The sequence below is a fragment of the Castor canadensis genome, chromosome 8 (genome assembly GCF_047511655.1).
Source record: "Castor canadensis chromosome 8, mCasCan1.hap1v2, whole genome shotgun sequence".
Taxonomy (NCBI): Eukaryota; Metazoa; Chordata; class Mammalia; order Rodentia; family Castoridae; genus Castor; species Castor canadensis.
Genome location: NC_133393.1, coordinates 34,890,615 through 34,903,522, shown reverse-complemented (window position 1 = coordinate 34,903,522; position 12,908 = coordinate 34,890,615). Strand labels below are relative to the sequence as shown.

Sequence of the window (12,908 nt, the reverse complement as noted above, 5' to 3'; positions counted from 1 at the left end):
GCAGTGTTTCAGGTATTTGAACTAATTCATGTAATCTTTATTATTCGTAGCCAAGATTTTACTGTATTCGTACATAATAAATTTGTTGTGAGGAAAAAGGTCATTATTTCATTGCTGACTTCTTTTGGAACTAACCCAAATAGTGTTATTTACTTACTTTTACCCCCACTTCCCTCCCAAAATCATTTAAAATAACTTCTAATAAAAGTATATGTAGGACTGGGGTGTCATTCAGTGTTAGAGTGCATGCTTAATATGCACAAGGCCCTGGGTTCAATCTGCACCCCCCAAAAAAAAATTCAAAAGGGGTATGTAGGTTTTGATAGATTTTAGCTATCAAAATAGAGACATAAAATCAAAACCCACATGAAAAGGTTACACAAAGCAACTATGAACATTCCTTATCCACCTACCAACTCAGCTGCAGCCCAGCCATCTCTGAGGCTGATCAGTCCTTGGGACATTCCCTAAGTTGAATGTTGATCTGCTTCCTATTCTTCCCTAGCATAATTTCCCCAATGTATTATGTCAAGTCTCCTACCAAAGGAAGTGTTAGTATTCATCATTTTTTTTCTGATTGAAGTATAAGCCAAGACCTTATACTAACTAAGTGGGTGTAAGGGAAGGAAAGAGAAAATTATAAGCTAATGAAAACTTTGATGGGCAAGTGACCCATTCAAGGCAGATCCCAAGGCTCACAGAACTAATGTTTCATTAGCCAAAGGAACTGTTTCCAATCATCTTGAAGATACATCTCTGCTCTGCAAGGGAAAGGGGAAGTTAAATTACTTTGGAGGTAGATGGCTGGAAGCACTGCTCAGAGGGGAGACAGAAGAGGCGGAATTTCAGCTGAGCTGCAGGAAGGGGTCATTTTCAGTGGGTGTCAGAATATGACAGCAAGGCCAAGAAATCTGAAGAACTGCCAACAGAAGTGTGACTCCCAAGACAGTTTTGAAACAAGGAAACTGATCTACGGGAAAACTAATATCGTGTATAAATGACTTTAATATAGGATCCTGATTTTATGATGGATGAGAAATAAATGATGTTTGTGCAGTTTTTTTGTATCACTTACTAAAAAAGCAAACTACAGAAAATTTTGAATTTCTAAAGCTTTGGGATTCCAGAATTCCCCAAAAAGGATTGCAGATATGTGTACACATGCATGGAAGATTAGCAAGGATCACATGTGAAGTGAGGAAAAAAGTAAATTTCACAATTGTATAGAGAATGACCTCCTTTCTTTAGAAGTAATAATGCCAATTGTGTGTGTATGCACACAAAGAAGATTTGGAGCTATCCACTAAACTGCTCATGGTGGTTATAGAGGGTAGACAGATCACAGTGAATTAAGAAAACAAACAGCCATTTTAGATGACTATAATGAGAGAACCCCATACTTCTTGCTTGTTACATTGAGGAGCAGGATGTGAGTAGGGGACTTGAATATGGCCTGGGTTCAGCTTGAGAAGCACTCCTCATTATAAGCAAAGGACCTTCTCTTTGTATGACTATACATGAGGCTTATGTGTCGCTACAGGTATGGTTATATGCCTCTAACTCAGTTGTAGTTGTTTATTTATTAATTTAGCCAATATTTATTGAGCACCTACTGTGAATAAAATATACCATGCAAGGTACCTGGCCTGTATATGCAGTAATGACAGAATGGAGATATCTTCTCAGCTGCAGACTCAAGCACAGACTCAAACTATGCCCAGAAGGTCGGAAGGAGGCACATGGTTCAAGTGGATGCATGTCTGTGCCTAGTTGAGTAACAGCAGTTGAAATTACAATAAAATGGCAATCACCCTGAAGGTGTGTATTGATGTTGAGTTGTCTTTTCATTGTTTTTTCTTCATTTTGGACTCTTGAGTTACAAATTTTGAAGTAGAGTTTTTGATAATTTGTTTTACTTACAAAACCTAGAAGGAAGTTGCCTGGCTGCTTTATGACAATGGCCTGCAAAGCTGTCAGGTAACTTTGGTCCATACTTGTACCCTTCTGTCCCTTCACCTTGCACAAAGCAAGAATCTCTAAATAAACAATATCTTTAGATAGATAGATATAGACACACTTGTGTTTTTTTACAAGTTAATCAACTCAAATATTTCTGTTTTTCTTCCATAGAAAAAGCAAAGGACAAAGGATCTTTCTCGTATATTTCATTCTTACAATCCATATGATCACAAGGTAAGAGAAACATGTTACTAGATATTAGGTGTTAGACTACTTGATGATGATTAATGTTTTAATTGTGAAATCTTAATTCAATTTTAATTTTCAGCAATTAGAAAGAAAACAGAAAATTAGTATTTCTGAACTAAAATACCTGTATTTTATTTGCATAAAAATCTAATTACGGGGGAAATGGCGGAGCTGGGGCTGATGAGCTCAGTGGTAGAGCTCTTGCCTAGCATTCATGAGGCCCTGCGTGCAATTCCCTGCACCACTAAAAACAAAACAAAATGAAGCAAATCCAGTTATATATTGTTGCTGAAATGTCAAAAATTTAGAAAAGATAGACTTGATGGGGGGAAGTTAGAGTGTTTTATTGTTTTGTTGTGGTAGTGATAGTGATGGTGGTTTTCGGTTGGTTTTATTGTTTTCTTTCCAAACACTATATTGAGTAAACCACGCTTTTGAACTGGGAAAAATCTGTGAAACTTTGACTGTCAAATCTTTTTTTTCTTTTCTTTTTTTGACAGTACTGTGGTTTGAACTCAGGGCCTCACACTTGCTAGGCAGGCGCTCTACCACTTTGAGCCACTCCTCAAGCTCTTTTTTGTGTTGAGTATCTTTGAGATAAAATCTTGTAAACTGTTCACCCAGGCTGGCTTCTAACCATGATCCCTCAGCTATCTACCTCCTGAGTAGCTAGTATTAAAGGTGTGAGCCCAGTGGCTGACTGCCAAACCTTGATTGTCCATTTCTCCACTGCTCTGATCATTATTTTGTTAAATACATAATCTTTACAAAAAACAATGCATAGAATTATATCTGAAATATCCACTACCAAGAGCTTTTCTGGAGAGATGACCAAACATTGTGATGACTCCATGTAGCCATTCCACTGCTTTATAAAGACACATAGTCATTCTTGTTCCAGTTTATCACCCAACCTTCTGTATTTGAAAAATTCCTGGGCATACTTTTACTTGTAAGTATTTCACACATATTTGTAAAAGGACTCCTTTTTTAAAAATACACATACTTAGAGCCATTTTTAAGAAAATGCTTAGCACCCCCACATATTCGTAGGGAGATACATTTCAAGATTTCTGAAACTTGTTTAAAACTTCTATGCTATGTAAGGTTCCAATAAGTCTGTTAATTTGAGGTGATTTCTGAAGCAAAAAACTTGCACAGTTGAAATGCTAATATAAGCTTAAATCTTTATCTTTGAGTTTACAGGCAGACATGTGGTAGGGATTTCTTTAACTAGCCAAAATAGCTAGTAGGAAGTAGAATGAAAACCACTTTCCTCAGTTGAAAATACAGAGATGTCTGGATTCAGGAGGGGAGAAAATGTGCCAGTTGTTCATGGAAGTAAAAAGGAAATAGTTTCTAGTGGTTTCATAGGGGACCAATTGACTTAAGCACCAAAAAAATTGGCAAGAGAGGTGTTTTTTCTCCATGGGACTGACCATGGTGATATGCAATACTAAAAATTATATCAAGTTAATATTTCTCAAGCTAAATCAATCACTTTGCAGAGTATAGGAATTTGAAAGAGATTGAGAAAGCCAGTAGTGTCTGACAACGCAGAGGAAAGGTGCCAGCTGATAAGTATTACAACATCAGAAGGAATGAGACTGGCCAGATTTTGAACAGGAATGTTGCATTTTTTTTAGATGAAGCCATTTAATTAACGTAAGTGTAACAGTGGCTGAAGTTAGATTTTAACAACAACAGTTTTTTTAAAAAGCCTATGACAAATCAAAGGTTTTTCCCATTTGTCTAAATTTTGCCCACATCTAACATTTTTTAATTCACAGTTAAGGGAAATTCCATTTTTCTTTTATTAGAACTCTTAATGGAACCTAGCCATTTGCAGCTTCTACCAGCTTCCTCTTCATATCCTTTGTGGCATTGTATCAAAGTCACCTCAGATTATTTTGGCTTCTCTTGTGAAGACTTCATTCCCTTACAAATTAGTCATCAGGCAATGAAGAATTGAGTATAAATGCTAGATGGAGTTCCTTTTGATCTTTGCTTTAAGATGGATAATAAATTATTGTAAGTAGCTAGACTGCTTGATGAGTGATTTTTGAAGCTCCTAAAATTTGGTCTGTTGGTATTCTGTTTTATTCTGTATGTGTAGTGAAGGAAAAGTAGGAAGTGTTTGTGCTAGGCAGTACCTAAGCCTGTTAGAAACCAATCTCGTTTTTCCAAGTTCCATTCAGGCAGATGTCACCATGCCACTTTTAACTTTTTCTCTCATTGACTGGAATGTTCACAAAGACTAGAACTATAAGGATAAAGAAACACACACTGTTTTCTCCATCTTGGAATGCTGTTTTTTCCTCCATAAATAAAATAACAGAGGGATGTGTTTCCAGTTACTTTGTCATTTTAATTACCCAATTACAGGCAAGCAAATTCGTTTTCTAGGCAGATAGGTTTTGGTGTAAAACGTTTTACAAGATGTGGTTAAAGTTGGTTTAAACATCTCATGCTCAATGAGATTTCTGAAGTGATCTTTAGAAAAATATACACATATATTGTAAATGAAAGCTTACATAAAATAAAATATCAGTTGTCTGGGATTTGCTTTGAAAAATTCAAAGAAGAGAGTAAATAGGGTGCAGTACCATGTGTTGATGATTATGGAAACTGAGTGAGGGTTTGTGGGGGGTTCATTCTTCTGTATGTTTTTCTATATGATTGAAATTTTCCATAAGACAAAAGATGTAAGAGTAAAATAAATGGTGGCCTGCTCCTGGGAGTGAATATTCTGATACTCTTTTTCTCTGTAGCTAAATTCCTTTTAGTGTTAATTTTGCCTTGATGTGCATTTATGCCGAAGAAGGAATACTCAGCATTTCAGTGGATTCATTATGCTGAGTAAATTCAGAAATGCAACTCCTGTTCTTAAGTTGGCATAATTTCCTGGGATTTCATCCCAAATTATAGTGGTCACTTAAATGATAGCCTTGCCAACTAAAAACTGCTAAAACAGTTGTAATTACAAAGGGGACTTAATACAACCCTTGTGTTCTCAGTGAGTCAGTTGTATTTGCTCTTCTTTTCTCCCCTCCCTCCCCACCAATACTGACCCCAGACACAGGAAAGTCACCAGGTTAAACAAATGTGTTGTTTGAGTAAGTCCAGGTGCATTTCTTAATCATACCCTAAAGCCATTGTTTAGGTTGTAAATGGTCAGTTGGTCCTCTCCTAAATGCTGTTGCAAAAAACAAATAAAGCTGAAAGCAAAATGTGTGCCCAAATGAGTGTTAGGAAATACTTCATTTCTTACATGAAGAAATGTTGCTTCACATTGAAGGAATTTCACTTTGGACTATTGTTTCTGGTTCCATGTCCAGTTTGAAAACATTGTTTTCAAGAATTCTTTTTGGCTTTTGAAACAAGGTCTCGATATATAGCCCAGGCTGGCCTTGAACTTGCCGTCCTCCTATCTCAACTGCCCAAATGCTAGGATTACAGGTATGTATCCCCTCACCCAGCAAGAATTCTTATAATAAGAAAAAAGACTTTAACAAAAAGGCTTGACCAAAGCTAATTTTCATTTATTTGCCCTAATAAAAGGGAACATTAGTTAAGGTAATCCAAAATAGTAAGCAATCTGACTATACTTTGTGTATTTTTCCTGTCATTATAATAAACATAGCTTGTGGTTTCTGAGAACACAACAACCTAACTACCAGGAAAGGTTACATGGCCAAAGGCCTTCTAGGTCACAGAATCTCAACCTAGAGTTGAGTTTTTCTTCTGAATATTTCACAGGTAAATAAGAGTAGATTATAATTAGAACACTTACATTAAGGCCATGCAAATAGCATGTACTGTGTGTTCTTGGCCTGAAGAAAACATTGGTATGCACATAAAAGATGTCTCTCTCTCTCTCTTTTTTCTTTTTCTTTCTCTCTTCCTATCTTTTTTGTTAGATTTTATCAGAATTTATGTGTTTAGGGGGGGAAAAAAAATCTAGGTTTATTAGCCAAACACAGATGTTAATAATGTAAAAAGTTACTATAAAATATGAAAATGATTGGAAGGAAGAGGAAAATTATGCTTAGGATGATAGCAGTTTTTAATATCTTCAAGATTGAGTAAGTTCCAAAACTCAGTTAATCTGGTGAATTAGTATCTTTTCCACCATTAAAGAAAGTTCTCAACAGGTTGTCACTATGATACTTTACATATTTTTTGAAGAAGCCTGCTCGTTTTCCTTTACTAATTTGTATTAATAATTTTTCTACATATATTATCTGAACTGTAAACAAATTCATATGTGTCAAAAAAAAAAAAAAACAGCTCTGTGTGACTGCACTTGGTAAGTTCACCCATGAATAAAAAGAAATTGAACTTCAGTCATTTGTTCAGCTAGAGGTCTTCGGTACAGTGATCTGGGTGATGCAAAAAACAGCTCAGAATCTAGGATAGCCAGCCTGGGCCCAGACTGTTCAATGATTGCTTCATCCCCTCCTCACCTCAGCACTCTTAGTCTCTTATCTACCAACAGTCCATTCTTTTGTTTAAATCAGTTCTAACAAATATAGATGCCTAATTGCTCCCAACAACAGTTAAAAAAGAGGGTGGTTATTGCTTCAAGAATTCAGAGCTCCAGGTAGAAATGACAGCAGACTAAATGAAAGCAAGGGCAGGATTTAAATACTGAAAGTCCTTAGCAGAGGAGCTCCAAAAGTGCATCTGCTCAAGACACTTACTTGAGACCTCCATGCCCAAATATCCCAATACATTTTAGTAGTCCCAGAGTGAAATAATTGGGATTAATTTACATCAAGAATGATGTTTTGCTTAAAAATGGTACAATTGTATAGATATCCTGTTTTTTTTTTTTTTTTTTTTAAAACATGGGTATTTTAGGAACTAATTGTACTTAACTTGAAAATCTCTTAGGAACAGCTGGTAATTAGTAATGTTTGGGTAAATGAAGTATTGCTGTAGAGAGTGGTTGGATAATAAATACTGAAGAGTGGGTAGTTAGGTATGTAGGGTACAGTTAGGTTAGGTAACAAATGTGTGTGTGCATAAGAGATGAGGGAAGAAGAGCCAGTATTACCCCAGATTACTTGTTTATGTAATTAGAAACTGTGATCTGTGGAAGAACACTTGCCTAGTGTGTACAAGGTCCTGGGTTTGATCCCCAGGACTGAAGAAAACAAAAAGAAAAGAAAAAAGACTACTTTAGACGTAACTCGAGTGGAATAATTGTAAGTAATAATAAAATTGATTTTAAATGTAATATTAAATATACAAAAAGAATTGATGTGCATTTCAATAATCCACCCTTCCTAAGATTACCTGAGGAACTATTAATACAAACACATCTGAGAGTTATATCTACTCATGAACAGTGAAATATTATATAGTAAAAATGCGAAGTAATATTTTCTGAGGCTTTTTTGGGACAGAAACCAGAAACATACAGCAAACATCTTGAGTGTATTATTATCCTTTCTTTCCTAAGAGTCTAGTAGTTTCTGTGACATCAAGTTTCACTTGATATATATCTGTCTTGTCATAAGGAAAAGGGGCAGTTTCATTTCAGAAATCATGTATTGCTTTATGTTTCTCTGTTAATCAGATGTGTCTACTGATGTAAGATAACAAAAGTCACTTCACCCAGCTCTTTATGTCTTAATCCTGAGGCATCCATAGTATTGTCAAGTCTTCATTCCGCTCCCCACCCACCCTGGTGCTGTGAATAACATAATGTAGCAACAGAGTGCTTTGAGTTGCTCTTCTAGTGGGGGAGCTGTGAATTGGGATTCTCGCCTGCTGGCCCTGTTGAGCTTCGAGCTATATCTGCTGTCTGGAAATAGCAAATTCAGTTTTTAATGGATCCGGCACTCTATAATAGCCAGATTTTCATGGCACGTGCAGATAAAGAAACAAGTTATTGATTTGGCATGTTTATGCCTTGCTTAAAACAGTTCTCTGCAGCAGATTGCCTGAAGCCATTTGTGCATTTAACTCTATTCCCCTCTTTGGCAAAGATTTAAAAAATGCTTAAAACGTCATTTTAAAGATGTTGCTAAATATCAGGAACAATTGATAAATGTCTAATTAATCAAGTTTCCTTATTGTTGCATGGACACATGTCCTCATACAGAAATCATGCTCAGATAGTGGCCTTGGAATGCAGGGAAGTGAATTGCTTATTACAATTAAATCCATTTCCTCATCTAAAGCCAAATAAATGATTGAGCCTTGAAATAAAGGGCATACCAAAAAGCTCTTTCAGCATAAAATCTGTGTTTTCATTTATTAAAATATCTTCTCTCTCAAGATGGCCCTGTATTGTCACCAAAGATGCAGATGTAGCTCAGCCGTTTCCTGCTTCTGCAGTGTCTCTAACCACCCCTTACTTCCTCACCTATGCCAACTGAATCTAAAAGCACCATCCTCGTTTTTCATGCTTATCAGCTTGCAATTTATGTTGAGTAGTCTGTGATGTTTCTGTGAACCTAAATTGGATATTGTACCTTTTAGTTTTAAAGGGGAATTATTCTAAAAATTGAGCATTATATTGTACATTTTCATTTAGTTTATTTTGTTTCTATAAATGGTAGGGATGGGTGGTATGAAAATATGTACAAATGGCAAAGTTTGGGTTTTTTTGTGGTACTGGGGTTTGAACTCAGGGCCTCACGCTTGCAAGGCAGGCACTCTACCTCTTAAGCCATGCCCCCAGTTCTTTTTGCTTTAGTTAGTTTTTAGATAGGATCTTGCTTTATGCCTGGCCAGCCTATACCATGATCCTATTTGTGCTTCCCCACGTGGTTGGGGATGGCATGTGTGTACCACTGCACCTAGCCATTGGCTGAGATAGGGTCTCCCAAACATTGAGCCTGGGCTGCCTTGAACTGCTGTTTTCCTAAGTAGCGAGGATTATAGTCATAAGTTACCACAGTCAACCACAAATGGCCGAGAGTTTGATGATGTTAAAATGATGTATCCAGGAACCTATAGATGCCAGAATTCTGCTCTACCAGTTAGCCTGAGAATTGACAAAGAGGATGAAATCTGAGTAGATCTTTATTATTATGATGATGGTTATAATAAAACAACCATGTAGTCGGCACTATTCTTAACACTTCCCATGTACACATAACTATTTAATCCTTATACCAACCCTATATAGTGAGTACTCTTGTTATTCCCTGCCTTATGCATAAGGAAGCTGAGACACCAAGACTGTTCCAGGTTACATAGGAAAGGCAGAGGACAGAGAAGACAGGTTTCCCAATCTGATTAGTTCAACATCAGCCTGGGGCAAAGAAAACATGATTTAAGCTGAGCATTGGGGCTTATATGATACAGAGACTAGTAGCTGACTCTTGGGCCCTGCTGGATACACGACTTCCAGTGGAACCCTGTCCAACTTGCTCTCCTTCCTGACTCCCTCTCCATGAAGGAAATGGGTTAATTGGCAGCACAGTGTTCCCAGCTAAAAGACTGGAATTCTCTAGACCCAATAACAGAGGATGTCCAAGCAGAGAAGTAGGCTAAGCCATAGCCTAAAACACTAAGTCAAACTAAGAAGAGAATTGTCTGAAGTCACAGTAGATGCAACTGGGAAGATGGCAGCAGGGGGCTTAAGAATTGGTGGAAGGCTTCCCTGTTCCTTCCATTGATCAGGACAACAGCTGAATTGATTGCCAACCTTCAGTACAGATTCTGAGCTGCACAAAACAACTTCCAGATTTCTATTTACAAAGAATAGTAGATTGGAAATATTTCCGTGGGCCAGTAATTCATTCTTATGCAAGACTAAGAAGATGTGATTACAGTTGGCATTTGTGGCACTTTCAAAATACGTACACTAACACTCATGTCTTGAAATTGGGAAACTAGAGAGTTGTATATTCTGGGAAGACAGTAGGTGAACTTTGTAACTTCCTTTTATGGGCACCCCCAGGAATATCAGTAATAGAGGAAAAGCAAAGCTTAACTGTCAAATCCTTTGCAAACATTCAGTTATAAAAGGACTAATTTTATTTTATTTTTAAAAGGTAATATAGTGTTTTTACAATAAGATTCTTTTCTTTTCAAATTACAAAGAGGAGAATCTTTTTTTTATTATTATTCATTTATTCACACGTGCATACATTGTTTGGATCATTTCTCCCCCCTCCTCTCCCTCCCTTCACTTCCAGGCAGATCCTGTTCTGCCTTTATCACTAATTTTGTTGAAGAAAAGACGTAAGCATAATACGGAAGACAAAGCGTTTTTGCTAGTTGAGTTACGGATAGCTATACAGAAATATTCCTAGCATTGCTTTCATGTACAAATGTGTTACAACCCAAGTTGATTCATCTCTAACAGATCTTTACACTGGTTACTGATCCCCTTCTCATGTTAACCTCTGTCGCTTTAAGGTTTCTGTATTAGTTCCTCTGGAGTGGGGACATCAAACACTTTCATGTTGTGGGTTTCTACCTATTCCTATATCTCCTGTATGTGCTCCCCCCTTTTCATGTGATCCAAGTCCAACTACATTGCTGCATTTGCCCTAGATCTAAAGTCCACATATGAGGGAGAACATACGATTTTTGGTCTTCTGAGCCTGGCTGACCTCGCTCAGAATGATGCTCTCCAGTTCCATCCATTTACCTGCAAATGATAAGATTTCATTCTTTTTCATGGCTGAGTAGAATTCCATTGGTGTATTAATACCACATTTTCTTAATCCATTCATCAGTAGTGGGGCATCTTGGTTGTTTCCATAACTTAGCTATTGTGAATAGTGCTGCAGTAATCATAGGTGTGCAGGTGCCTCTGGAGTAACCTGTGTTGCATTCCTTTGGGTATATCCCCAGGAGAGGGATTCCTGGATCGTATGGCAGGTCTATGTTTAGATTTTTAAGAAGTCTCCAAATTTTTTTCCAGAGTGGTTGCACCAGCTTGCATTCCCACCAGCAGTGGACTAGGGTTCCTTTTTCCCCACATCCTCGCCAACACATGTTGTTGGTGGTGTTTTTGATGATGGTTATTCTAACAGGGGTGAGGTGGAATCTTAGTGTGGTTTTGATTTGCATTTCCTTTATGGTTGGAGATGGTGAGCATTTTTTCATGTGTTTTTTGGCCATTTGAATTTCTTCTTTTGAGAATGTTCTGTTTAGTTCAGTTGCCCATTTCTTAATTGATTCATTGATTTTAGGAGAGTTTAGTTTCTTAAGTTCCCTGTATATTCTGGTTATCAGTCTCATGTCTGATGTATAGCTGGCAAATTTTTTCTCCCACTCTGTGGGTGTTCTCTTCAGTTTAGAGACCATTTCTTTTGTAGTGCAAAAGCTTTTTAATTTTATGAAGTCCCATTTATCCATCCTTTCTCTTAGTTGCTGGGCTGCTGGGGTTCTACTGAGGAAGTCTTCACCGATACCTATTAGTTCCAGAGTGTTTCCTGCTCCTTCCTGTAGTAACTTCAGAGTTTCAGGTCTGATATTTAGGTCCAGAAAGGACTAATTTTAAAAATTAACCAAAAGAATATCTGCATTAATTTGGCAGTTCTTGTAGTTCCAAATTATTTATCAGATCTAAAAGTACCTCACTTTCTACTGTCATTTGTTATTTACTGCCTCTGGAGTTTGCTAGTATAAAGAAGAGATTGGCAAAGGGGGGAGAATAGCTGCACTGGCCCTAGAGCCAGAGCACTACTGTCCTCTTAGCTGCAAACTTCCCGTTGTTCTGTCACCATTGTCACTCCTTACACCCAATTTAACTGTATCACCATTCTTTTTCCTTCTTGACAGTGTCAAGGATTTGGTAATACCCTGCCCTATTGACCATTTTCCCGTGTGTCTCGCCAGCAGTGTACCCTACACTAACCAACTTTTCTCACATTCAGACAACAGATATGACTAGCACACTATCCACTTGCTGTTAGGTCACTTGCATGCAAGGTTGCCACAGTTAGCAAATAAAAATACAGAACACCCAGTTTAATTTGAGTTTCAGATAAACAGTAGTTTTAATGTAAAAATGAATGCAATACATGGGACATACTTATTCTAAAAATTTATCCATCGCTTGTCTGAAATCAGTATTTTAACTATGGGTCCTATTTTTATCCAGCAACCTTCGTTACATGTGCGTTACACATTTCATTTGAGCAAATTTGAATTGAAATATGGAAAGGAGAATAATTTCTACAATGAAGTGGGATAAAACATGATGTTCAAACTTCCCCTTCACTTTTTTCATTTCCTCCTCTGGGGAAGTGTCTTCCTGCTCCTAACCCCATCTTTCCATAGAATGTAAGGCTAACACCTTACATCAAAGATTCAGCTTTGCAAGCATCTACTCATTTATTTAAGAAGAGAAAATGCCTTACTCATTTCACTTTGGTTCTCTCAAATCTTGTGACATCTTAACCTGGAAAACTTTTTTGGAAAGTTGCTTAGAAAGCATGAAGAGAAATTAAATTAAAAAGTGTCCAGAGGGGAGAATTCCAAGATGGCGGCTAGAGGTAGGAAGCAGAAAGCGACCCTCCTATAGTGAAATCTTGGAGAGAAGCTGGAGACACACTTTGCAGACATAATCACCGAGAAAAGGCATAACTTTGACTCCTCCACATCTCCAGCCGGCGCAGAGTCTCCACTTCACGTTAAATGGAGAACCGAGGAGGCCCCCGGGGCCGCCAGTGGCCGGCGCCCATACGGCTTGGGAAGACGCGGACCAGGTGAGCTTCGCGGTA

At 37.5% G+C, this 12,908-nt stretch overlaps 1 protein-coding gene across 6 annotated transcripts in view; it reads left to right on the top strand.

Moving 5' to 3' along the window:
• Positions 1-12,908, top strand: part of Cdkal1 (CDKAL1 threonylcarbamoyladenosine tRNA methylthiotransferase) — a 615,415-nt gene that overhangs the window by 471,111 nt on the left and 131,396 nt on the right. For all 6 annotated transcript variants that reach the window (XR_012450736.1, XM_074082797.1, XM_074082798.1 and 3 more), the window contains one exon: positions 2,131-2,193. Coding sequence is in view for 5 of the 6 variants with exons in the window: in XM_074082797.1 (XP_073938898.1) it covers positions 2,131-2,193 (63 nt within the window). In the remaining variant the exon portion in view is untranslated. The remainder of the gene's footprint in view (positions 1-2,130; positions 2,194-12,908) is intronic.